This window comes from Corylus avellana, chromosome 6 (genome assembly GCF_965113065.1).
Source record: "Corylus avellana chromosome 6, dhCorAvel1.hap1.2, whole genome shotgun sequence".
NCBI classification, from domain to species: domain Eukaryota; kingdom Viridiplantae; phylum Streptophyta; class Magnoliopsida; order Fagales; family Betulaceae; genus Corylus; species Corylus avellana.
In genome coordinates, this window is record NC_142495.1 from 20722645 (window position 1) to 20747722 (window position 25078).

General features: G+C 35.1%; 1 protein-coding gene across 1 annotated transcript; it reads left to right on the forward strand.

The window, feature by feature from the left end:
• Window positions 1-739: 739 nt before the first annotated feature.
• LOC132186381 (uncharacterized) lies at window positions 740-11247 on the forward strand. Its single transcript, XM_059600320.2, has 13 exons — window positions 740-822; window positions 1514-1808; window positions 2131-2258; window positions 2522-2584; window positions 3221-3342; window positions 4065-4180; window positions 4270-5077; window positions 5322-6050; window positions 8748-8969; window positions 9044-9139; window positions 9222-9416; window positions 9609-9722; window positions 10713-11247. The coding sequence occupies exons 2-13, from the start codon at window positions 1702-1704 to the stop codon at window positions 10971-10973; spliced, it is 2961 nt and encodes a 986-aa protein (XP_059456303.2). The 5' UTR covers window positions 740-822; window positions 1514-1701; the 3' UTR covers window positions 10974-11247.
• Window positions 11248-25078: the final 13831 nt, after the last annotated feature.

A 25078-nucleotide genomic window follows, 5' to 3' on the forward strand; every position in this document is an offset into this window, starting at 1 on the left:
CCATAGTGAAAACATTTTATGTCTATTTTTGAATATGATTTTCCTCTTGACTTGTCACGACTGTCATACTTGTGAGGTTTTCTGCTTTTACTTCTCGCTCGCCTTTTTATAACAAGTGCCTCTGAATGAAAAGAAATACCTTGCTCTTTTCTTCTTGCCTCTTCATTGAACATATTGGTTGAGGTTTTCTGCTTTTCTGTATTTATATATTGGTTGAGGTAAACACCATAAACATAAATGTGCTATATATATTTTTCTTTACACTTGATTTAAAATAACAACATATATATATATATATATATATATATATATATGCTTAAAAATTGCCTATGTTTCCTTAAAAAAAAAAAAAAAAAGCCTATGATTTTCTTTGATAGTAAAAAGACCATTTTGCCCTTCTGTTTGATATTGAAAGACTATTTTGTCCCTGACGTCAATTTACAATTTGTCCCTTTTGTCTTCTCTTTGTTATTATTCTGACCAGTTTAAGTGTTAAGGAAACAATGAATTTATTTGGATGAATTTGTCTTTTCAACATGGCTGAATAGTGAGTTTTTCTTTGATGGTGCCAAGTTACCCTTTTGTCCCTGTTTACAATGGTCAGCTCAAAAATCATTTGGGTATTTTTGTCATTTTGACGGAATGCATACGACAGTAATCAGGCCATTTGGATTTTTTTTTCTTCTCCTCCTCTCTTCTCTCAGTCTCGGCTATCTCTCTGCTGTCTCGCCTCTCTCCCTCTCTCTCGTCTCTCTTCCCTCTTCCTCTCTCTCGTCCGACTCTTCTCTCATCTGCGCCGCCGCTCAACCTCCGCCGATCCAGGTTTTTTTCTCTCTCTCTAGACCGGTTATTTTTGTCTTTTCTCGTCCTCAAATTCTCGATTTCCTTCCCATTTTCTCCTTAAATTAGTATTTTTTCCAGCTTTTCCTTAAATCATGATTTTTGTTCAACTTTTTCCTTAAATCCTGATCTTTGTTTCACGCCAAATTTCCCATTTTGACCTTATTTTACACTGTCATTTGTAAAATTATGGGCATTAATGTCCTTTTTCATTAATCTTAAAATAAGGAAAAAACCTTATATAGAGCCACGTTTGTGCTGCGGTTGTTCCCCTTTTCTCCTTAAATTAGTATGTTTTTTTCTCCTTTTCTTTGTTTTGTTTATGTTTTTGTAATTTGTATAAGTATTTAGTAGAATGTTTTATTTTTTTAGTGTGATTTTATTTTCTTTTATATGCTTTGATGTATATCATATCCATTCACTTTTGGAATGATATGCTATTTAATTATTAAGAATTTGTATAAGAATTCATGTATTAATTTTATGTTGTAAATACTTTTTGCATATGCTATTGATTTTTTAGTGTTAAATATCACATACACTACATTCATTATTGTCAAATACAGGAACCAAGGCACGTGCCCTCCAACTAGTATGTATATATATATATATATATATGTATATATATATATATTAAAATTATAATATTAACAATTAGTAGAATATAACACAGATCAAGCGCATTGGACGTGGCATGCCAACTAGTTTGAACTGAAAAAGGGAGGAATTCCCCTATTCGTGCAATTTGGGGCAAGTGCGTGAGAGGGCTAAGCCAGTTCCCCAATCCAGAACGACAGGCCGGCCCCCTTCACTTCCTTGTCAGATCTGTCTCTCTTTCTTCATCCGAGGGAGAGAGACGCGATGGGCATGCAAATGGCGATTAGGGTTTTTCTTCCTCTTCTATTACTCTTAGCATCAGCAGAGCACAGCTTTTCGCTTTACGAAGATCAAGTGGGCCTCATGGACTGGTAAATTCCCATCTCATATCGTCTTGTCATCGAATTTCTCACTTCACCTAAATTTACTACTTTGAGATTTTCTTTTTGTTTACTTTTTTAATCTGGAAAACAGACGAGGCCTCAATTCCTTTTCGCTTAATGATTAAAAGTTCTCGAAGTCGTAGTCAAATTTTATTTGTTTTGGAAACTTCGGTTATTAAGCTATAGTTGATGCTTTAGTCTCAATCTATTATAACATATCCGGTGCTTTCTTGATTATAAGCCTTTACTTCATTTTGATTGAAGAATGGGTTCGATTTTTGTAGTTTTTAGTAATAATCGTGAATTACAGGCACCAGCAGTATATGGGGAAAGTGAAGCATGCAGTGTTCCACACTCAAAAGACCGGGAGAAAGCGTGTTGTGGTGTCTACTGAAGAGAATGTTATCGCTTCGCTTGATCTCAGGCATGGAGAGATTTGTGAGTTGAACTTTTTGTATCGGAAGTTGTGGTAAATTGGGTGTTTTTTTGGCTGTGATCATTACATAGAAACTTTTCATTATGATCTCCTTTACTCAGCTTCTTCATATTCAAAGCAACTAAGCAAGAGCGCTTCAACCTTTTGTTTAGTGGTTTTGAGTAGATAATTATGATATAGGGGCACTTTTATTTTTTTATTTTTTTATTTTTTATGGACTTTGGTGGAAATTGTGGAATATTAATTTATGGTTGGTTTTGTGCAGTTTGGAGGCATGTTCTTGGGACCAATGATTCAGTCGATGGAATTGATATTGCTCTTGGAAAATGTAATAATGCACATATTTATGATTGATCCTATTTTTAGCTTTATAGATGAATGTCTGTTTCACTCATTTCCCTAAACTACATGATTTGGTAATGTCAAAGTAGAATTGTTACTTGGTCATCAATGAATTTTCCAATATAATGCTATGGGGCTTGATCTTTATGATTTTCAGCAAATTCGTGACCCATCGTTTAACTTGAATTATGTATAATATTATCTCGCAATTTGTTTGTTGTGTTCACATGTATATTTTTTTTTTCAAGAAACATGTTGTTTGAATCATAGGAGTGGTAATATTGGGAGCTCCTATGCATTATTTTCTTCTCTCAGTTTCATGCATGCTTGTAATTTATTTTCTTGATTTTGTGTTACTTTGAAGGACCAACTGTTGCCATACATTGCTATGGCGTCACTCTTTTTATTTTTTATTTTTTAATTTTTTTAATTTTTATTTAATAAAGAAAGAGAAAACAAAAGAAGAATATTGGGGGTGGTTATATTTCTGTACTTTAGAGTGTTGTTACTTTTGTTATTACTTTGTAACCATTTTGCTTCCTTCATTTGGTGTTACTTATTGGATGTTTGATCACAACTTACACTGTCGAATGAATGCTTAATTGCCACTTAACATTTTCAGATGTCATTACTCTTTCGTCAGAGGGAAGTGTTTTAAGAGCATGGAACCTTCCTGATGGAAAGATGGTTTGGGAGTCTTTTCTTCAGGGCTCAAAGCCTTCAAAATCATTATTGTCTGTGCTGGTTAGTGAATACAATCTTTGATGCTCTGGAATTTGTCAACTGGGCATATATCTGTAGTGCTATGTATGAATTCTTGTACATTTACTAAATTTATTATCCATTGAATATCTTTCTCTAGTATTCATTTATAAGAGCACTAGCAGCAGTTTTCCTTAGATTTTCTTTAAACATAGGGAATCAAACTACTTTTTGTTTCCCTATTTAAATAAGTTCCACATTAGCTTCCTTTATCCTTTCCCTATATAATTTAAATATTCTTTAAATTAAATGTTGTGGGAAAGAGAGAGGAAAGACTAACCATTTAAATAGTGTTTCAAATAAATGTTAGATGAAAGAGAGTATTTTTATATTAAAATAATGTTAAAAGGAACCAAAAGTGGGGTAGCACTTTTACTTCCCTTGGCGTTCCTTAACCAAGGGTTTACCAAGGGAGTTTGTTTCAGGTGTTTTTAAGAGTTTCCCTACATTTAGAGAAGGGAATGGGATTTAGGGAAGTTGTTGCTAGTGCTCTAAATCTCTCTTCATAGACCAAAATGTTTGGACTTTTTGTTTTGTTACTTTTGCATCAAACTTTAATTTCAGTCTCTAGTCCTTACCCTGTCCTTAGTTTCATCATCAGCAACACCTTCATCATAATTTTCTTGATTACGAGAGTTCTAGTAGACAATGCCTTTGTACCTATTTTACAATGAACATACATTAATTAAGGTAGTATTGTGCAGATTAATTTGAAAGTCGACAAGGACAATGTGATTCTTGTTTTCAGTAAAGGGTGTCTTCATGCTCTTTCTAGCATTGATGGCGAAGTTCTCTGGGAGAAGGATTTTTCAGCTGAAAGGTTTAAACAATTGAATTTTGATGTATCTAATGTTCTTTCTTTCCTAACATCATCATTTTATGATCTTAGATTGGCTACCTTTTTTGCAGCATAGAGGTTCAACAGATTATTCAGCCTTCTGGAAGTGATAGAATCTATGCTGTAGGTTTTGTTGGTTCATCCCAGTTTAATGCTTATGAAATTGATGCTAAGAATGGAGAATTGCTGAAGCACAAGAGTGCAGCCTTTCCTGATGGCTTTTATGGGGAAGTATTATTAGTTTCAAGTGACATGCTTGTGTCATTGGATGCCACTAGGTCAAGCTTAGTAACAATTAACTTTCAGAATGAAGAAATCAACTTTGGAAAGACATATATTTCAGATCTTGTTGAGGAGTCTTCCAGCAACGCAGTCATATTACCTTCAAAGCTCTCAGGAATATTTGCTATAAAAGTCGATACATTTTCAGTATTTATAAGAGTGACAACTGAAGGCAAATTGGAGGTTGTGGACAAAATTAACAATGCAGCAGCTGTTAGTGATGCTCTCTCATTTTCAGAGGGTCAACAAGCTTTTGCAATAGTTGAACACGTAGACGGTAAAATTCTCCTTACAGTGAAGCTCAATCATGATTGGAATGGTGATTTGCTCAAGGAGAGCATAGTCATGGACCATCAGAGGGGGCTAGTGCACATGGTTTTCATAAATACATATATTCGTACAGACAGGTCTCATGGGTTTAGGGCCTTGATTGTCATGGAAGATCATTCACTGTTGTTACTACAACAAGGTGCGATTGTCTGGTCTAGGGAGGAAAGCTTAGCCTCAATTGTAGATGTAACAACATCAGAACTACCTGTGGAAAAGAAAGGTGTATCAGTAGCTAAAGTGGAGCAGAACCTCTTTGAGTGGCTTAATGTATGAATGTAAACACATAAAAGTCCTGTTTCATGATTGAATGCTCTACTATTCTACTTTTCTGGACTGAATGGATGCCTGGTTTTATTTACAAATATATTTTTCCCTTTCTTCCTCTTCACTACTTTATTGCAGTTTTGCACCTAGGATTTGGAAAGAAAATGATATTTTTGCCTGAATGCCTCTACTTGACCTGTTCCCTTACTGACAATTTCTTTTTCATATGATGTTTTCGTTATTGAAGGGACACATCTTGAAGCTTAAGGGGACATTAATGCTTGCAAGCCTTGAGGATATAGCAACTATACAAGGAATGAGATTAAAAAGTTTCGAGAAGAGCAAAATGACCCGAGACCACAATGGTTTCCGGAAGCTACTAATAGTTCTTACCAGAGCGGGAAAACTTTATGCCTTGCACACTGGAGATGGACGGGTTGTTTGGTCTCTCTTACTGTCCTCACTACGTAAATCAGGATCATGTGAAAATCCTACTGGACTTGGTGTTTATCAGTGGCAGGTACCTCATCATCATGCCTTGGATGAGAATCCATCTATCCTTGTTGTGGGTCGATGTGGACCAAATTGGGATGCCCCAGGTGTTCTTTCTTTTGTTGATGCTTACATAGGAAAGGAGCTTGACTCATTGGATCTCACTCATTCTGTTACACAAGTCATTCCACTGCCATTTACTGATTCAGTGGAACAGCATCTCCATCTTATTATAGATGCTGACCATCATGCACATTTATACCCAAGAACCTCTGAGGCTATTGGTATCTTCCAAAATGAGTTTTCAAATGTATACTGGTACTCGGTTGATGCTGATAATGGCATTATAAAGGGGCATGACTTGAAGATTAATTGCATTGGTGTAACGGATGAATACTGCTTCGACTCCAGGGACTTGTGGTCAATTGTATTTCCATCTGAGTCGGAAAAGATAATAGAAACTGTTACAAGAAAATTGAATGAGGTAACTTATTTATTTATTTTTTTTCAATGATGTACTTTTTAATTGCTCTAGGTCTGTTTATCTTTTATGATTGTTATTCCTTCACCATTAATTTGTTAGTACCTACTTATCAAAAGAAAAAAAAAAAAAAAAAAAGAAGCTATTTTTTTCTTAGTACCATTGTACAAAAACCTAAAAAAATTAGATAATTTTGTACTTTTTAATTGCTCTAGGTCTTTTTATCTTTTATGATTGTTATTCCTTCACCATTAATTTGTTAGTACCTACTTATCAAAAGAAAAAAAAAAAAAAAAAAAAAAAAGCTATTTTTTTCTTGGTACCATTGCACAAAAACCTAAAAAAATAAGATAATTTTGTATTACAAATTAATTTGCTGATTAACTAGAAATACAGAATACCTTTAATTGAGTGACTTATCAAAAAAAAAAAACCTTTAATTGAGTGCATTACTGTCAGATTTTCTTATGAAAATAAAATTTTCCATACCATTTTTCTTTTCTTGTGAATAATTTTGTATCACCTAGATTCTTTGATGCATAGTGCCCTTTTACTGTTGAACTTCTGCTTTATCTTTTTAGAAACGTTATTTTTCATTGTGTCAAATTCCTGGATGCAATTGGAGTCCCATGAACGTATAAAATGCCTATTTACATTTTATGATTTTGGTTTCTTGTGCATATGGGGTCTCAATAGTAGGAAGCCTGACATGACTGGAAGTGATTGATAACCTTACATTTTTGGCATCAAATAATTGTAACAATTGTATGTTAAATGTGTGGGGTTTTGTTGTCTAGCTTTTCTATGGGGACGGGGTATTATGGTGGCATTGATCTCTCACATTTTGTTGGCGGATGGCATCTTAATTTTCTATGGGGTTGTCCCAGATCACCTTTGTCTTTTGCGTTATTTGTGGGGTTCTCTTTTGAAGATGATCCTATTTGTCTACTCCTTGTATACTTTATGGCGCCTTTCGTTTTTAATAAGACTGGTTATTACTTATCAAAAAAAATATTTTGAAGTTGTCTCTAGCTTGAAGATTATTTTGGCTAAATCAAAGTTGGTTCCTGTTGGTAATGTCAATAATGTGGAAGGTTTGACTAGGATATTGGGTTGCAGGGTCTCCTCGTTGCCAATGAAGTGCCCAAGTTTTCCATTGGATGCTTATTTTAAAGCTAAATCTATCTGGGATGGCATTATTGAGAAGATTGAGCATTGTTTAGCTAGCTGAAAGGGGTTGTATTTGTCTAAGGAGGGTAGGATTACCTTGATTAAGAGCACTTTGTCTAACTTGTCTACCTACTTCATGTCTCTGTGTTTCCTCTCGATTAGTGTTGCCAATTGAGTTGAGAAGTTACAACTGGATTTTTTGTGGGGAAGTATGGGTGATGAGGTTAAAATTTATTTGGTAAGCTGGTGTAAGTTGTGTTCTTTGATTTCTTAAGGGGGTTGGAGGGTTTGAAATTTGCTCATGTTCAACTGAGCTCTTATGGGTAAGTTGTCATGGCGTTACGTTTATGAGAGAGAGACTCTGTGGATATTGGAAGTGAACTTTAAATATGGGAATCAGTGGGGTGGGTGGTGCTCTAATTGAGTCATTGGGTCTTATGGGGTGGGTCTTTGGAAGTTCATTAGGAGAGTTTGGGAGGAGTTTTCTAGATTTACAAGATTTGAGGTGGGTGTCTGCTCCTTTTGGCATGATATGTGGTGTGGGGAGCAACCCCTTAAGGAAGTGTTTTTGGAGTTATTGAGCATTGCTTGCTCAAGGGATGCTTATGTGCCCTATCATCTTCACTCCCTTAAGGGCTCTTCTTAGTGGAATGTTAATTTTGTAAGAGCGACGCATGATTGGGAGTTGGAATTATTTACTTTGTTCTTCGATCAATTGTATTCCATTAGATTGAAATAGGACTGTGTAGACAAGCTTTGTTGGAATCCCTCCAAGAAGGGATTGTTTGATCTAAGATCGTTCTATAATGTCTTCATCCCCCATGACAACACTCATTTTCCTTGGAGGTGTATTTGGTGGAGTAAGGTCCCTTTGAGAGTAGCTTTATTTGCTTGGTTGGTCGTTTTAGGTAAGATCCTCATTTTTGATAACTTGAGGAAGTGGCATATCATTGTGGTAGATTAGTGTTGCCCGTGTAAGAAAGGTGGGGAAATTGTTGATTGCCTTTTACTACATTGCGAAACAGCTAGTGCCTTATGGAACTCTTTGACTTGTTTGATTTAGCATGGGTCAAGGTTGATTGAGATATCTCTTCACTTGTTGGAGAGGGCAATTTGGAAATTCTATGTTCCTCAACCAATTTTATCTTTTTAGAAATTGTTTATCATTGTTTTGATTTCTTGGATGCGATTGTAGTTCCATGAACCTTAAAATGCCTAAAAATGCCTATTATCATTTTATAATTTTGGTTTCTTGTGCTGTGCATATGGGGTCTCAATAGTAGGAAGCCAGCCATGACTGGAATTGAGTGGTAACCTTATGTTTTTGGCATCACATAATCGTAACAATTATATGTTAAACGAGTATTGTAAAACAATGTGATTAGTAAGTCCGACTCTGTAACCAATTAGATGGGCAGTGGTCCCAGCTCCCACTTTGAGGTTACTATGATAGGGTTCTCGTGAGACTTTACCAGTGCTTTATAGCTGTATATAGTTGTTATATTATTATTTTTTGTTTACATCCTCTAGGTGGTTCATACCCAAGCAAAGGTCATAGATGGCCAAGATGTGATGTATAAATATATATCAAAAAATCTACTCTTCGTGGCAACTGTTGCACCAAAAGCCAGTGGTGAATTCAGAATGGTCACTCCAGAGGAGTCATGGTTGGTTGTATACCTCATTGATACTGTAACTGGTCGTATATTGCACAGGATGACTCATCATGGTTCACAGGGCCCTGTTCGTGCTGTAAGTTATGCAATCTACTAAGCCATTTTGCAGTCATAAGTGAGGCAGTTCTCATGCATCCATGCATTTTGTAGGTTTTCAGCGAGAACTGGGTTGTATACCACTACTTCAATCTTAGAGCACACAGATATGAGATGTCAGTCATTGAGATCTATGATCAGTCTCGGGCGGTATGCCAGTAAACTTGAATCCTTAATTCAATGTTTTGTGTATTTTCGATGCTATGTTATTTAAATCCAATATGATTCACAGGACAACAAGGATGTCTTGAAGCTAGTTTTTGGAAAGCATAATCTTACTTCACCAATCTCCTTGTATTCTCGACCAGAGGTGATAACAAAGTCACAGTCTTACTTCTTCACCCACTCTGTGAAAACAATAACAGTGACATCAACGGCCAAGGGTATTACCTCAAAGCAGCTTCTTATTGGTACAGTTGGTGATCAGGTCAGTTGAAATCTTTGAACATGCTGAGCTATTTCTCCTTTCTTTTTTGTGGCAATTTGATTTGTTTTCTGTTGAGGCGTTTTTATGTTTTAGTTGTTCCGGGGGGGGGGGGGGGGGGGGGGGGGGATGTATGTGTTTGAGATACAACTAATTTCCTTTTATATACACTGAATGTTGCTAAACCTTTTGCAGGTTTTGGCTCTTGATAAGCGTTATTTAGATCCTCGCCGATCTGTCAACCCTACACAAGCTGAGAAAGAAGAAGGCGTCATACCTCTTACGGATTCTTTGCCAATCATTCCTCAGGTATTTCGGCCATATATCATCGTCGTCATCATCTTATTATTGATATCATAGATTCAATGCTACTGTTATTTTCTGAAGAAAGTATTGAATTTTTCTTTTTGTGAGCAGTGGTTTGTATTTATTACTCAAAATTTCAACTATAACATTAAAGTTTTCAAATTTTTATTATCTACCCATTTTGATTTAGTCATCAGAGTTTCAATATGCATATGCCGAGTTGACAACCATCTGTGTGCGCTTTTGTCTGGGTTGACTTTTGGTGATTCAATTTTGTTACTGAAATTTCTCTTGTTGCTCTTTAGCTACAATGCTCTCATTACAAGAAGTATTGCACACATTTCTTTTTAAACTTTCCAGGATCTGGGAATGACTACATAGTTCCAGCTTACAAACTTCTGTTTTTTATCCCTAACATGTTTTGTACTTGCTCATTTATCAGATCATGACTTGGATGTTCATGTTTTTCAGATTAAGGCTAATTAATAATGAGTCGATTTGGACAGGTTTTGGTTGGGCACATTATTCCCCAACTTGAACCTGGCAGCACATTTGATAGATCATCCTGACACTGACTGTTCGCTTTTTTTATTTTTTTTATTTTTTTTATTTTTTTTATTGTATATAGTATTATTTGTAATAATTGAAAGAAATTACTGATATAATTGGTTTTGGTGAAAGACATAGAGGTCGTAGTTCATTTGTTTAATAATTAGATAGATAACATGACTATTTGTTTGTGTTTTTTTGTTGGCCATGATTAGAATCATATTTTTGTTTTATGGTGTACAATTATGTGTGCCTTTAATTCCATGTTTATTATGGTGATGATAAGCAAATGAGACTCGGGCATCCATAATTTGAACTTGAGCTAGCTCAAAATCTTTAGAGGATATGGTTTTGTGGCGTATGAGGGAGGTTGGTTTTTAGGTACATGCTGCTTCTGATTTAGTTGTTTTACATGATAAGCTGATGTCGGTGTTGTTTGTGCAGTCATATGTGACGCATGCTCTTAAAGTGGAAGGTCTCCGAGGCATTGTTACGGTACCTGCTAAGTTGGAGTCCACAACTCTTGCCTTTGCATATGGAGTGGATCTCTTCTTCACTCGAATGGCACCCTCAAGGACATACGATTCACTCACCGAAGATTTCAGCTATGCTTTGCTTCTCATCACTATTGTTGCCCTAATTGCGGCAATCTTTGTGACATGGGTTTTGTCCGAGAGGAAAGAACTGCAAGAGAAGTGGAGGTGATTTCTCCTCTAGTCTGTTCTTTCTTTTCTGGTCGTTAAGCTACTTGATAGTTTTGACAATTAGGTCGGGAGATAATTCCTTTAATGGAAATTTTCGTTGTAAATCTGGAAAATGAGAATAATAACGTTAGTTTTGTGGCTGGCAAGTACATTATAATTTATGACGCGAATTGGATTTAGTTAGTACTCGCCACTTCCCTCTGGCTCTGCATGAGGGAGGAGGGGCCCGTCGTTTCCAATCAATACACTCTGAAATCATTCTATCCTTTCCTAGACGTTGTCGTTGTGGATTGCTTTGTTGTGGGAGAGGGAGAAAGGAAAGATGAGAAGCTTCAGGGAGAGAGAGAGAGAGAGAGAGAGGGGGAGTATAACAAAATATAGATAATTTGTTATTTGAATACTTGGAGGGAGATTTTCATTGCTAGCGAAAGAATTGCCTTGTGAAAACATCACACCTCTTTATCCATTTCTCTACTCGTGTGAAATGCCTTGTAATTTTTTTTTCCTTGTCTCTTTATCTTTAAGCTAATTCCCAAAAAGTCTTTCTACCTTTTTTTTTTTATTTTTTTTTATTTTTTTATTTTTTTTTTATAACTAATTAATTTTTATAGGCATTGTACTTCGCTAACCTACCTACTTCAAAGAGATTATGGGCTTATTTGTTAACCCTTTTTACTTTTTCTCTTTCCAAAAAAAGTCAAAAAACTTTCTAAAAAAAAAAATCTCAAAATTCTGACTGCTTTATATCACGTCAAAATATTAAAAAAAAAAAAAAAAAATTGTTAGATTAATTTCTTTTACATATGTTGTTGCTTACTATCAAAGTAAATACCAGACCCAAGCCAACCACGACAATCTTAACTTCTTAAGATAAATGATTTTAAGATATTTTCACTAATGGTCCAATACATTCATACTTTTGGAGCAAGTGTTATGAACACAAAATATTCAATATAATCCTACTATTCATATCTCGTGTACATTTCTTTTCAAGAGAAATGTTAGGTATATATATATACATATTTTTTTATTTGACCATAATATATATATTTTTTTAATTAAAAAAAAAAAAAGCATTTCTGGTTATTTTGTTATTTATTTATTTTTTATTTTTTATTGCAACACCAAACCCCATTCATTTAACATGACCAAATGGGAATTCATGTGGACTTTTTTTAGGTTAGAAAACGCACACGTAAGTCATGACTCTCTCTTCCCTCTTCACTCACCCCTAAACCGACGGCTGGCCACCGAAGACCATGAATGCCAAGCACCGCTGACAACGAGCCACCCACATCTCCCGGGACGAGCTACCCACTGTCAAAATTCCCAAATTTCAAAACCCCAACCCACTATCAAAATTGATCTTTCCTCTCTCCCACTGACAACGAAACGCACAGGTTTTATCTCTCTCTCTGTCATATTTCTTATGTCAAAGTTACGTGATGTTGTGGAACAACTCTTGGGGATATTAATGGTGTTTGTCAATGAAGTTTGGTTGATAGAGCACGCAGATGAATTAAGCTATCAAAGCGAATATGTTTTTGTTGAAATAATTAATAACTAAATTAGTATTAAGAGGTGGTTGGAGGTTGATTATTTTAATTTTCTTATTTGATCTTGAGGCATGTATAAATAGGAAATAATATGAATTGATTTCTCGAGTGGTTATTTTGCTTCTACGTTGCTTTGATAAGGTAATATTAATTTCTTTTTCTTTAATCATGTTGTAGAAAAAAATTAAAATTGAAAGTGAAATCACACCGACAAAAGCGGTTTTTGGAATATCCTTACAATTCTCAATTTACTTTCACCAAAAATTTATTTGTTGTCTCTGCTGGAATAAGCGGTTTTGAGAAAGGTTCTATTGGTAAGAAACTTTTCATTATGATTATTTAAAAATTTAGAAATCTTATATTTTTAAGCTTTATTTGAGTTTTTATAATCATTTCCAACTTTTGGTTTCTTTAATTTTTTTAATTTAACTCATTTCTCTTTTTTTTTGAATAGAATTTTGGTATCTAGTTCTATTTATTTTTAATGATTATGTTCTAGCTGTACTCCCGGTGCTAAATTTTCTCCTTGACTTACTTTGACAATCCCCCATTTTTTTTGCTTCCTACTTGAAACTTTTTTTTTCTTATCATTTATACATCCACTATTTATTATTATTATTATTTTTCATTCCTATCATTTTTAAAAACAAACCCGTGCATTGCACGGGTTTCAAGCTTGTAATAATAATGTGAGTTTTTAGTAATTTTGATTCAATTTCAGTTAGGCCATGTGTGTTGTTATCAAACTAAAGAATTTGAATAATTATTCTATTTTAACCTCTTCTATTCCCAGTAATACCTATTTAGAGCTCGTTTGGTCCGCGGATTAAGTGTTCTATTAGGTAAATGAATAGCTATTACTAGGAATAGAGGAAAGTGGAATAAAATAGTTATTCTTATTCCTTAGTTTGGTAACAACATATGTATTAATTCTAATTGGAGTTGAAAAAAAATAAAAACTAGAATTGCAGGGGTGGCCACCCCATTAAAATTCTAGGTTTTCCCTTTTTTTTTTTTTTTTTTTAATAAAAAAAAATTAAGGGTTAAAATAACCTTTTTGAAAAAAATTTGTTTTTTTGGAAAAAGCTGTCAATTCCTTTATGAATAATTATTGCTCTCATTTTTTTAGAGGAATAGCTAATCCTGTGTCAATTCTTTTAGGAATAACTAGTGCTCACATTTTTTAGAGGAATAGTTATTTCTGTGTGTAAGGGATTAATGATTCACACGGGAATAACTATTCCTAGGAATAAACCTTTACCAAACAAAGTAATGACTATTCCATAGGAATAGTTATTTCATTCCAAGAATCTATTCCTTAAACCAAATAGGCTCTAAAAGTTTACCTATATAGAATTACTATAAAATCATGTGGAGTATATGAGACTCATTAATTCATTTCGTGTTTAAGTTTCTCTAATGGTCTATAGACATAAACAAGTTTTTGGGCACATGTATTATCCAGCGGGATAAATAAAGTTAGATCCATAATGGCTTATTGGAAGTTATTCATAAAGAATTATACCATATAAGGATTTTGTTTAGAAAGATTAAAACATTGTAATACATTGAAGGAAATGTTAATATAATTGCATAACCACCGTGATTCATGTATTGTATCTCTCTAAATCTAATGTCTAATATATATATATATATATATAAGTCGAGTTTTGGCTTAAAGAGTGCGTAGAATTGCGACACATGGCGTTTTAGATGTTAGCCTATAAGTCGAGTTTTGGCTTAAAGAGTGCGTTGAATTGCGACACGTGGCATTTTAGATGCTAGCCTTTTAATGAGATAATTAAAACATAAGGATTTTATTTGTAATACATTGAATTGTCTAAATGAAGAAAACAAAAGGTTTTCAAATTCTCTCTTTATCTAATTTTCCTTTCATCTTCTCTTGCTTTATGTTTACATCACAATGTGAGACAATTAAAACGTATAAGATGTATTTGTAATATATTTAATTGTCTTAATGACGAAAATAAAAAGGTTCACAAATTCTCTCTTTTTATTTTTCTTTTTATCTTCTCTTGCTTTCTCTTTATATTATTTGGAATGCATTTAATTGATATCTTAATGAAGAAAACAAAAGGTTCTCTTTATTTAATTTTCTTTTTATCTTCTTGTGCTTTATGTTTATATCTCAATGTGAGACAATGAAAACGTGTGGGTTTTATTTGTAATATTTTTAATTGTCTTAAGGGGTAATTTCACTTGACCCCCCTGATGTTCCGCGCCTTTTGCAAATACGCTCCTAAAGTTCAAAGTTTCTCACTTTGATGTATCCAAATTTGATTTGCTTCCACTTTCCCCCTTCCGTTAGGATTTTATTGAAATCCTAACGGTGCTCCTCTCACGTGCCGCGCATGTGATTCATTTTTGCTGAAAACACTCGTTATACCCAGGGGTGAGCACGGGTTGGGGCGGGGCGGGTATTGGCTTTTTTTCCACCCGCCCCTCACCCTGCGGGTTTGGGAAATTCCAACCCGTTACCCGCAAAAAATTACAATACCCGTGCGGGTTTGGGTATTGCGGGGCGGGTTGAATAGGCGCGGGTTGGGTAAGAATCCAAAGCATCAAAATTTTCTCTTCCACGCTCCCAAGGATTTTCTTAGCAAGCAAACAAAGGATTTTCTCAACAAGAAATAGATCGAGGGAAAGAAGGAGAAGAAGAGAAGAAAATTAGATGGTAAGGAGAAAAAATTTAACTAATCAATCACACGTCACAACTTACCTCATGATTCATGAGAACCTAATAATCAGAGGGAAAGAATCATGGTCCATAATTCCATCTTTCTCTCTCTCTCACCGTAAATTCCTTTCTCTCTTTCTCACTGATTCTCCCTCCATTTTACTCTCAGCCCAACTCTCTTCCGACTCTTTCTCAATCTCCTTGTCTTTTCGTCTTCGAGCTCTCTGGATGTCGGCAACTAGAGCATGGGTGGGAGCTAGGTGATGGAAGCTGCGTGGAGGGGGACAGAAGGAGAAGAAGAAGAAGAAGAAAATTAGAGGGAAAGAAGGAGAAAATTCTCTTGCTGGATTTGGAGGCGTGAGATGAGAGAAAATAGGGAGTGGGTGGGAGATAGTTTGGGTTTTTAGGGTTAGGTTACTAATGGGCAGGTAGAATCGGGGCGGGGAGGGTACCCGCAGGGAAAAAATGTCTAAACCCGCTACCTGCCCCACCCCGCACGGGTTAGAGAAATTTTACCCGAACCCTAAAAAATACGCATAAAACCCGGTCAAGGCGGGGCAGATCGGGGCTGGGCGGGGCGGGTTTACGGGTTGGGCGGGTTTTTGCCCAGCCCTAATTATACCCCTGCTATTTAGACAAAACCTTACGAAAACACCCTTGCACCTATTTTTTCAAAATCACGATTACTAAAGCCATCGTTCAAATGTTTATACCCCTGCTTTGGAACGCCATGGTCTGACTGGCACCATCTTTCGAGCTCCCCACGTAGAACCCTTGCGCTTTTCACATAAAAGGAACAGATATGGGGAAATAGGATCTCCCTGTCTTATATCTCTCTCCGGAATAATTTTCTCACATGGCTTCCCATTCACTAACACCGCATATTCAACCGTTGCAATGCACATCATAATAAGTTGAATCCAACGATCCGTAAACCCCAAACGTCGCATGACAGCTTCTAGAAATTTCCATTCAACGTGGTCGTAGGCTTTGCTCATATCTAGTTTCACCGCCATATAACTCTTCTTGCCTTTTAACCACGTATGCATTGTATGTAGGGTCTCATAGGCCACCAAAAGATTATTTGTGATTAGTCTCCATGGCATAAAAGCACTATGAATTAGAGAGATAATGTGAGGCAATATTTTTTTGAGTCTATTAGCAAGGACTTTGGAAATCAACTTATATGTCACATTCCAATCATTGTTTTTCAATGAAAAATTATACTACAGTTTTTTTTTTTTTTTTCGTTGTTTTTTGTTTTGCTAGAATAGTTATTTTCAATTATATTAATATTTTCATATATATATATATATATTATCTTTATTTCCGGTGCTTATGTTCTTTCATTTTTTGTTTTTGACCCCCTTTTTTTTTTTTTTTTCCTAATTTATATATTATTTTTTATTCAAATGATCACTTTTCTTTTGTAAATTTTACGTTGAATTCAGGAAATAATAGTGAGGGTTTCTTTTCGTGGAAACTCAATGTTTCCAATATACTTAATTTTTCAATCGTAGATTTATTTTTTTATTTTTTTTATTTTTTTTATTTAGCTTTCCTATGTCTTAAAATTAGTTTCTCTTACTTTTATATATGTGAAGGATGGTTAAAAAAAACACATTTATTTTCCATTATATTAGTATTGTCATTTTATATGTTTTTTTATCTTCATTGTTGGGGCTTATGTTCTCCCATTTTTGTTTTTGTCCCTTATATTTTTTTTCTATTTTTATTTTTTATTTTTTTACTTTCTATTTATATCAATCAATTCCGGAAAAGACAAGAGAGAGAGTGAGAGTTTCTATTCGTTGTTTCTCAATGAAAAATTATACTACAGTTATTTTTTTTCTTTATAATTTTTTTTTTTCCTATAACAGTTCTTTTCAATTTTCCAACTGTTGTTTCTCAATGAAAAATTATACTACAGTTTTTTTTTTTTTTGCTAGAATAGTTATTTTCAATTATATTAATATTTTCATTGTTTTTGTTTTTTTATCTTTATTTCTGGTGCCTATGTTCTTCCACTTTTTGTTTTTGACCCTTATTTTTTTTTTTCTAGTTTATATATTATTTTTTATTCAAATGATTACTTTTCTTTTGTAAATTTTACATTGAATTTAGGAAATAATAGTGAGAGTTTCTTTTCCTAGAAACTCAATTTTTCCAATATATTTCACACTCAATTTTTCAATCGTAGATTTTTTTTGTCTTTATTTTCCTATATGTCTTAAAATTAGTTTCTTTTACTTTTATATATGTGAAGGATGGTTGAAAAAAGAAAGTCCAGTATGGGATCATCATCCATATCAATCACTTCATTTCGAAATGCAGATTGTCTTGCACTTGTGCAGATACAAAGTACAAAACAATGTCTAATTTTCTCTGTTAGCTTGATATGATGTGGGATTATTATATATTCAACTCTAAAATGAAGTGCTATCATAGGCAGTGAATCGTTTTAAGGATGAGTAAGAATCTTTAATACAGGATTTCAACTGGAGTTACTGTTGAGAATAATGTTGAATAACTTCAATCATGGTATGCTAATGAATTATGGGATGGGTAAGGAATTGATAAAGGAGGCTATTGAAAAAGAAGCAAAGTGGTCGGTCTGAATGACCTTGCCTTGGAGAGGTTCCACATGTAAAAATAAATAAATAAAAAAGATTTGTTCAAAGCATGGTTTTAGCATTTAAAATTTCCAGGAAATGTTTAGAGAGGAGAAAAGAAGGACAGACCATAGAACCTTAATGACAATGAATTGTAGCCCTCAAATCAATATACTTTAAATGGAATAGTGGCATAAAACTAGTGTTAGTTGTAACTTGATACAGTAGTGTGAGTAGTAATCATTCAAGTTACTTGCCTCAATATTTATTACGTAGCTTGAACATTTCCTCCTTTGAATATAAGTGCTGTTAATAATCGACTCTAACATAATCCAAAAGCTACCATAGGCACTTCCTGCCGGACCAAAAATGCTACTTCTTCTGCTTTGGACTCGGCCCTAAATTTAGTAGCCATTTATTTCTGCCACTAGTTGGTAGCGACAGCTTGACTTGTCCTATGGCGGAAGCAGTAACAGTCCTCAGTAGCCTAGCCTATATCCTGTTGTCTACACATTTTTTTTTTCTAAGCAAATAAAGAAAAGGGAACATATATGGGGATAGGGATGGTCATTGCAACTTAGTGGAATAGAGTGAAGAACTTCCCTCCAATTTGCAATAGGGTGGAATTTGTGTCCAACTTCACAATAAAGTCATCTATTAAATTTATAGAGCATATATAGGACCATCTCACGACCTTTGTTTTACTTAGTTAAATGTCCATTTTGTTGACTTAAACATTTGCATTTATTATTGATCATTATAGTCCTTGCGTAGATGTCTTATGGCTTTGTTTTTTAACTTCGCATGATACTTATTTTTGCTAGAATGTGGATAAATGTGTACATCACTTGAAAGTTATATCATTCTCAAGTATGCATGAATAAACGTGCCAAGAATGCTTAAAAAATAAGGAAATTCTTTTTAGATATTGTACTACTCTATTTAGGTGTGATGTGGTTCTTATTTCAGTTAGGTAGCTTGGGAACATCAAATATTAGAATTTCAAACTTGGACTTTGGTAGAGCAAGAATTGGTATTCTAAAACAGTTTGGCATAAGAACTTGGGCAGGACAGAGAACACAACAATTTGCAGGGTTGTGTATAGATATTTTTTGGCCTTGTGATGAGCATTGAGTAGCCAAAATTTTTGACAACAATAAATTTTGCATACTAAAAAGCGAAAATAATGATTTTTAAATAAAAATATAATATTAATATTAAAATAAATATTATTTAATTAATATTTAATATAAAAAAGCCTCACTTAAACTTTTCGCCTTAAGCCTCAAAATATATCCAGTCGACCCTACATAGGACCACCCTCGTGAATCGAGGAGAACAATTCTAGAGTCCCCAGTTGAGGCGCCTCCCACTGAGGAGCGATGTAATCGACGTAGCATATATTTGGAGATTAGGTTATGAAAGAAAGGCACACCCCCATGCCTATTTAGAACTCGAAAATCTAGAAGAGGAGATCGGCCATATAAAAAAATGAGATTGACTAAAGGAACCCCTTTGAGGAAAGATCTTCATTACAACCCACCACCTTCCATATCGGACCATTACACTCTAATATTTGCCGGACATACCTACTTACCTTATGGAATGCAACTCCATAAAAGAGGATCAAACCCTAAGCACAAAGAACTCGATCAATCACCCTTAATCTTCTTATAATTTATTTAGAATTGTGTTTAAGAAATAATGCTTTTAAGTAAAAAGAAAAAAACGTTTTTCGGCAAAAACTTCACTTTTTAGCTTTTGCCAAAAGTGCATTTTGGCAATTTTAAAATTCAAAAAGTCAAAAAAATACTTTTAATTTTTTGTTACCAAATATGTTAACTTTTGTTTTGTATGGCTTTTTAAGTACTAAAATTACTAAGTTCTCTAATGCAATCTCAAACAGGCCCTTAACCTATTATCTTCATAAAGCTATTTTACTGACATATGTATCAGAGTGTCCACCACTAGCTTTTTCCGATGAGTCACCCTACATCTCTTCTTATTGTTTTACAGGCATGCATGGCAGACCGAGCTTTCGTGGTGCGATCAACTCTATCAACAATAGTCATCAAGAATATATATATATATATATATATATATATATATATATATATATATATATATTAATCTTACTCTCACTTTTATCCATGCCTTCTCCTTTTTCTTTTTATGTGACGGCTCCCTTGTTACAATGACACTACTTTTATAGTGCCTTAGGAAAAAAAACAAAAAACCTTTTAGTGGCAAAGAAGAAAAAAAGAAAAGAAAAGTTATTTTAACCCCTGAATTATCATGCAGTTTGACAAGCCCTCTAAACTTCAAAATCTCTCAATTTGAACCCCATAGACTTTCAATTGTAGTTAATTTGAACATATCTATCAGATTTTAAGCTTTAAAAGTGAGACAATGACGTTTATACTGCTGAATTTTTTTTTATAAAATTTCAAATTTACCCTTTATTCAAAATAAATAAAAAAGAAAAGAAAATCAGAGATATTTTGGTCTTGTTAGGTATTGGCATTTGAAGTTAACCGCTAAATCTGATGAAGGGGTTCAAATTGACTAAAATTGAAAGTTCAGGAGTTCAAATTGAGAGGTTTTAAAGTTTGGAGCTTGTTAAATTGCGTGGTAATTCAAATGTTTAAAATGAAGGTTTTTTTTTTTTTTTTTTTTTTTTTTTTTTTTTTTTAAAAAAAAAACTTGTAACGTTCCAGATCTTTTCATGAGAAGGGTTTCATTCACATCAAAACCTAATTTTCTCCACGTAATTTCCATGCTTATCATTGTCAACATGCACTAATGCAAAGGATGAACGAAAGTAACTAAGTGCAAACCAGCTGCATGTGCTTCGATAAATAACAAAGATCAGAGGAAGAAAAAACCGAAGAAACAAAAAAGCAGAAACGAAAAGGGCTTCTATGGATGACAGTTTGATTATCCACTAACAAATCAAGTGGTAGCCTAATTGTTTTTTATGACAGCATTTGTAAAAGTGTTTGAGCTTTGATGTCTGATGTGCATGTGTACGTCTTTCAGTATAAGTATACTTCAAGAGTTAAAAAATGCCATATTAATGTTGTTAAACGACAAGAATGAGATCAGGATCGAGGAAAAAGAAATTTTACTACAGCAAAGAAACACCAACTTTCTTATTTTAGTTTTAGTTTTTACTAGACAATGACATCCACTAGTGTTGAGGATTTTCGAGCACACAAAATTAATGAGCGTCCAGAAAAAGGTTTATCTTTTTCAAATAGAGATTTAAAAGTTTTGGGTGTCTTAATAGGGCTAAATACGATCGATCTTGGCTGGGTTAGAGCAAGAGGAGTTTTGGTTGTTTGGTTGCCGAGAAAATATCAGTGGCATCACGGGCTCAAAGAGATTGGTCCTTCTTAACCAACGCAGAGTAGGCTGATGAGTTGGAGTACCTTTGCCTTGTTCATCAGGCAACAATTTCGGTGGTCAAGGATTTGTACCATCCACAATGTTACAATAGTTTTCGAATGAGTGAATCACATGAGCGTAGAGAATTTCGATACCTAAGTTAGAAAGCTTTTTCGAGAATAATAACAACTCTATAATAAAGAGTCGACCATTTTTACTCGGAGAGAGGCTTCCTTATATATATATAGGCAAAAATAGTGGTTGTTAGCATCCGATCTGATTCCTCAATTTTCGGGATTGATTTCGTGATCCTGAAAATCATGGGGTTGCTGGAGTTGCATTGGTTCACGGAATAAATTGGGTAATCTCTGTGTATTTTCTCGAGATTTCTTGTAACAACATTTCCCGAGATTTTTTGTAGCATCGTGTCTTGGGATATCAATATTGCAAGCTATTCAAATAATGGGCCCGATTTTTGGGCTTAATTGTTTCCTTTTATTTCATGCCGGCCGATATCGACAATTAGGTTTCCGACTGGACCAATACCCATAACACAATACCCATCATATCGTGACTCTTCAATATGGATCAAGCTGAGAGAGTCATAGCAAATAGTTGGTGTCAGTAAATTTGATAAACCGAGAAAAGTTTGGGACAGGGTTTACTACTCATACATTTGCAACATCTTAAATATAGGAGACTTAATACATATCATTCTCTCAACTATATATTTTTTGCAAATCTAATTGATCCACCATTAAATTTGTGCAGTCATATGGGTTCTTCAAAAATTCAGTAGTAAATTCACCCCATTCATTATACAAAAATGGTTGACAGAATAATTTTTATCATTTCCTAACTACGATATCCTTTTGAGCAGAATTCAGCAGAATTTTGCTGGACCCTCACGTGGAGGCAGTGAGTAATTAAGTTGGAGGCTGTTTTGTTAGTGAGGAGGTGTTGAAGGTGCAAGAGAGAAGAAGCGAGTCTACAATTAGCAGGCCTATATATGCTAGACCCTCGCGTGGAGGTAGTGTGCACGTACGGTGGTGGCTGGTTTGGAGGCATATGATAATAATATGGTACATGTGGACCCACTCAAGGAGGTAGCAAAAAATATCGAACTACTCCATGCATGCCCTCTAGTGTCGAAATTAAGTAATTAAGCTGCCTATAGAGGGTGGAACTGCATGGAATTGAGGTGGGCCAACAATTGCAGAGGTTGGATCTGGATGAGCTTAGGCTAAGGGATGAAGAAGACTTGACGATGGCAGAGTTCTTTAGGGAAAGGGATGGCCCTGGAGAATTTATTATTCCCAATCAAATTGGCACAGAAAGCACGCTAGCTGTTTCGGATAGATGGAAGTGGGAAGAAGAGGAAGTCAGATTTGAGATCAGAAGTGGTCGAAATTGAGTTGACCGGAGTGGTGGAGGCTGGATTCTAGCCCCGTTGCTCATTATGAAACTACTAAGTTGGAACTATTGTGGGCTCGGAAACCCACGAACAAATCAGAGCCTTTGCCAATTGGTGAGGGATAAGTAGCCCAATATTTTATTTCTCATGGAGACAAAAATGCATAGAAATAAAATATCATCCTTACGAGGGAAACTAGGCTTTGATTGTGTGTTTGTGGTTGATTGTGTTGGGCGTAGTGGTGTTTGGCACTCTTCTGGAAGGAGAATGTGGAGCTGGAAATTCAAAATTACTCACTCCGTCACATTAATGGAGTAATTAAAGAGGTGGGTAGGGACTTTCAATAGAAACTAAGAGGATTCTACAGCAATCCAGAAACAGCCCACAGAGGGGAAGGGTGGAGCCTGTTATGGCATCTCCAAGACTTTACTCCACTTTCGTGGTTATGTGTAGGGGACTTCAATGAGATCACAGATATTTCAGAAAAATATGGTGTGGTGCTACGTCCTGACAGACAGATGAAGGGGTTTAGAAGTATTGGAGGCATGTCAACTTAGTGATCTCAAGTTTATTGGGTCCAAATTCACTTGGTACAATAATAAAGAGGACGCCTACTTTACAAGAGAGAGACTTGATAGAGCTGTTTCTAACTCGAACTAGTGTGAGAAGTTCGGAGAGGCGGATGTCTTTGTTCTAGCACCTACAAGCTTTGACCATTATCCTCTAGTTGTAAGTTATGGGGGGAGGAGTAGTGCGGAAATAGAGATGGGAGAGGCTTTTAAGTTTAAAGCTAGCTGGATGGTCAATGATGCTTGCTTTCAAGTGGTCAAAGATGCGTGGGAAGGAGGAGTGACTGAGGGGGGTTCTCTTGATATTGTTTTGAGTAAGCTCGAACAATGTAAAATTAAGTTGATGAAATGGACTAAACAGTGAGGGTATAGGCGGAAGATTGATTGGGTAAAAAAGAAAACAGACATAATTGAGTTACTTCAGGGTCAAACCGACCAAGAGATTGTGGGTGAGATAAAAAAGCGTCAGAAGGCTATAGATGATAAACTTGAAAGAGAAGATTTAAAATGGAAGCAAAGGGCAAAAGTCCACTGGCTATAGCATGGGGATAGAAATACCAAGTTCTTTCATTTGCATGTTAATCAATGGAGGAAAAGAAGCCACATAGATGTAATTATGAATGTGGAAGGGGTTAAGTGCACTAATCCAGACAGTATCTATAATGCTTTCTTGGAGTACTATCAATCCCTTTTCATGTCCTCAAACCCGATAGGAAGGGATGAGTGCCTAGGGGTGGTGGAAGAAAAAGTCACTGTAGAGATGAATGGCCAGCTTGTTTTGGATTTTACTATAGAGGAAGTTGGCTTTGCTATATCGTAAATGGCTCCGTATAAGTCCCTAAGACCAGAAGGGTTTGCTCAGTTTTTCTACGAGAAGTTTTGGCTGGTGATTGGAAAGGAGGTATATAAAGCAGTCCTCTTTTGTTTAAATTCTAGTAGATCTCATGAGTTGATAAACGACACAAATATTGTGCTCATCCCTAAAAAGAAAGTTTCTATTAGGGTTACGGACTTTAGACCTATTAGCTTATGTAATGTGATTTACAAATTGGTTGCTAAATTAATTGCTAATAGACTCAAAAGGGTTTTACCTTATATTATCTTTCCGAACCAAAGTGCATTTGTGGTTGGTAGACATATTACTGACAATGTTATAGCTACTTATGAGCTCATGCACACTATGAACTCACATGAAAGGGAAGATAGGCTTTATGGCGCTGAAACTTGATATGAGTAAAGTGTATGACAGAGTGAAATAGAGCTTTTTAGAAGGGGTTATGAGTAGATTGGTTTTTTCTAGCAGATGTGTTTCTCTAATAATGAAGTGCATAAGCTTAGCCTCGTACTCAATTCTGATTAATGAGAGTCCAAATGGTCACATCAAGCCGTCTTGTGGTATTCACCAGGGTGATCCCTTATCCACTTATCTTTTTATTATGTGTGCGGAGGCTCTTAGTGCATACACCAAAGGGCCGAAAGAAATCGGGAAATTATAGGCGTTCCAATTGCACGCGGAAGGGTTAGGATAAATCATTTGTTCTTTGTAGATGACAGTCTTCTTTTCTGTAAGGCTACTTCTCACAAATGGTCACGGCTTTAGATGGTGCTAGAAAAATATGAAGAAACGTCGGGCCAACGATTAAATAAAGAGAAAACCTCGCTCTTTTTTAGCCGAAAGACAAAGTGTAATACCCATAATTTTTAAACGTTTTAAAATCAGTTTTAAACCCTTACTCAACAAGTTAATAGCCTTCTAAATCAGCCCTAAATAGAAAACTCTAAGCTATCTCAGCATAACCCAAAGCCCTCACACTTAACCAAAAAGCCTTGAAATAAAAACCAGACCCCACCCTTATTGACTGTACATATG

What these genes read in the sequence shown, in the direction of transcription:
- LOC132186381 (XM_059600320.2), top strand. Translation starts at nt 1,702, where the DNA reads ATGGGCATGCAAATGGCGATTAGGGTTTTTCTTCCTCTTCTATTACTC. An exon ending in AATCATTATTGTCTGTGCTG is followed by an intron (nt 3,343 to 4,064) that starts GTTAGTGAATAC and finishes AGTATTGTGCAG; the next exon opens with ATTAATTTGAAAGTCGACAA. An exon ending in TTACAAGAAAATTGAATGAG is followed by an intron (nt 6,051 to 8,747) that starts GTAACTTATTTA and finishes TACATCCTCTAG; the next exon opens with GTGGTTCATACCCAAGCAAA.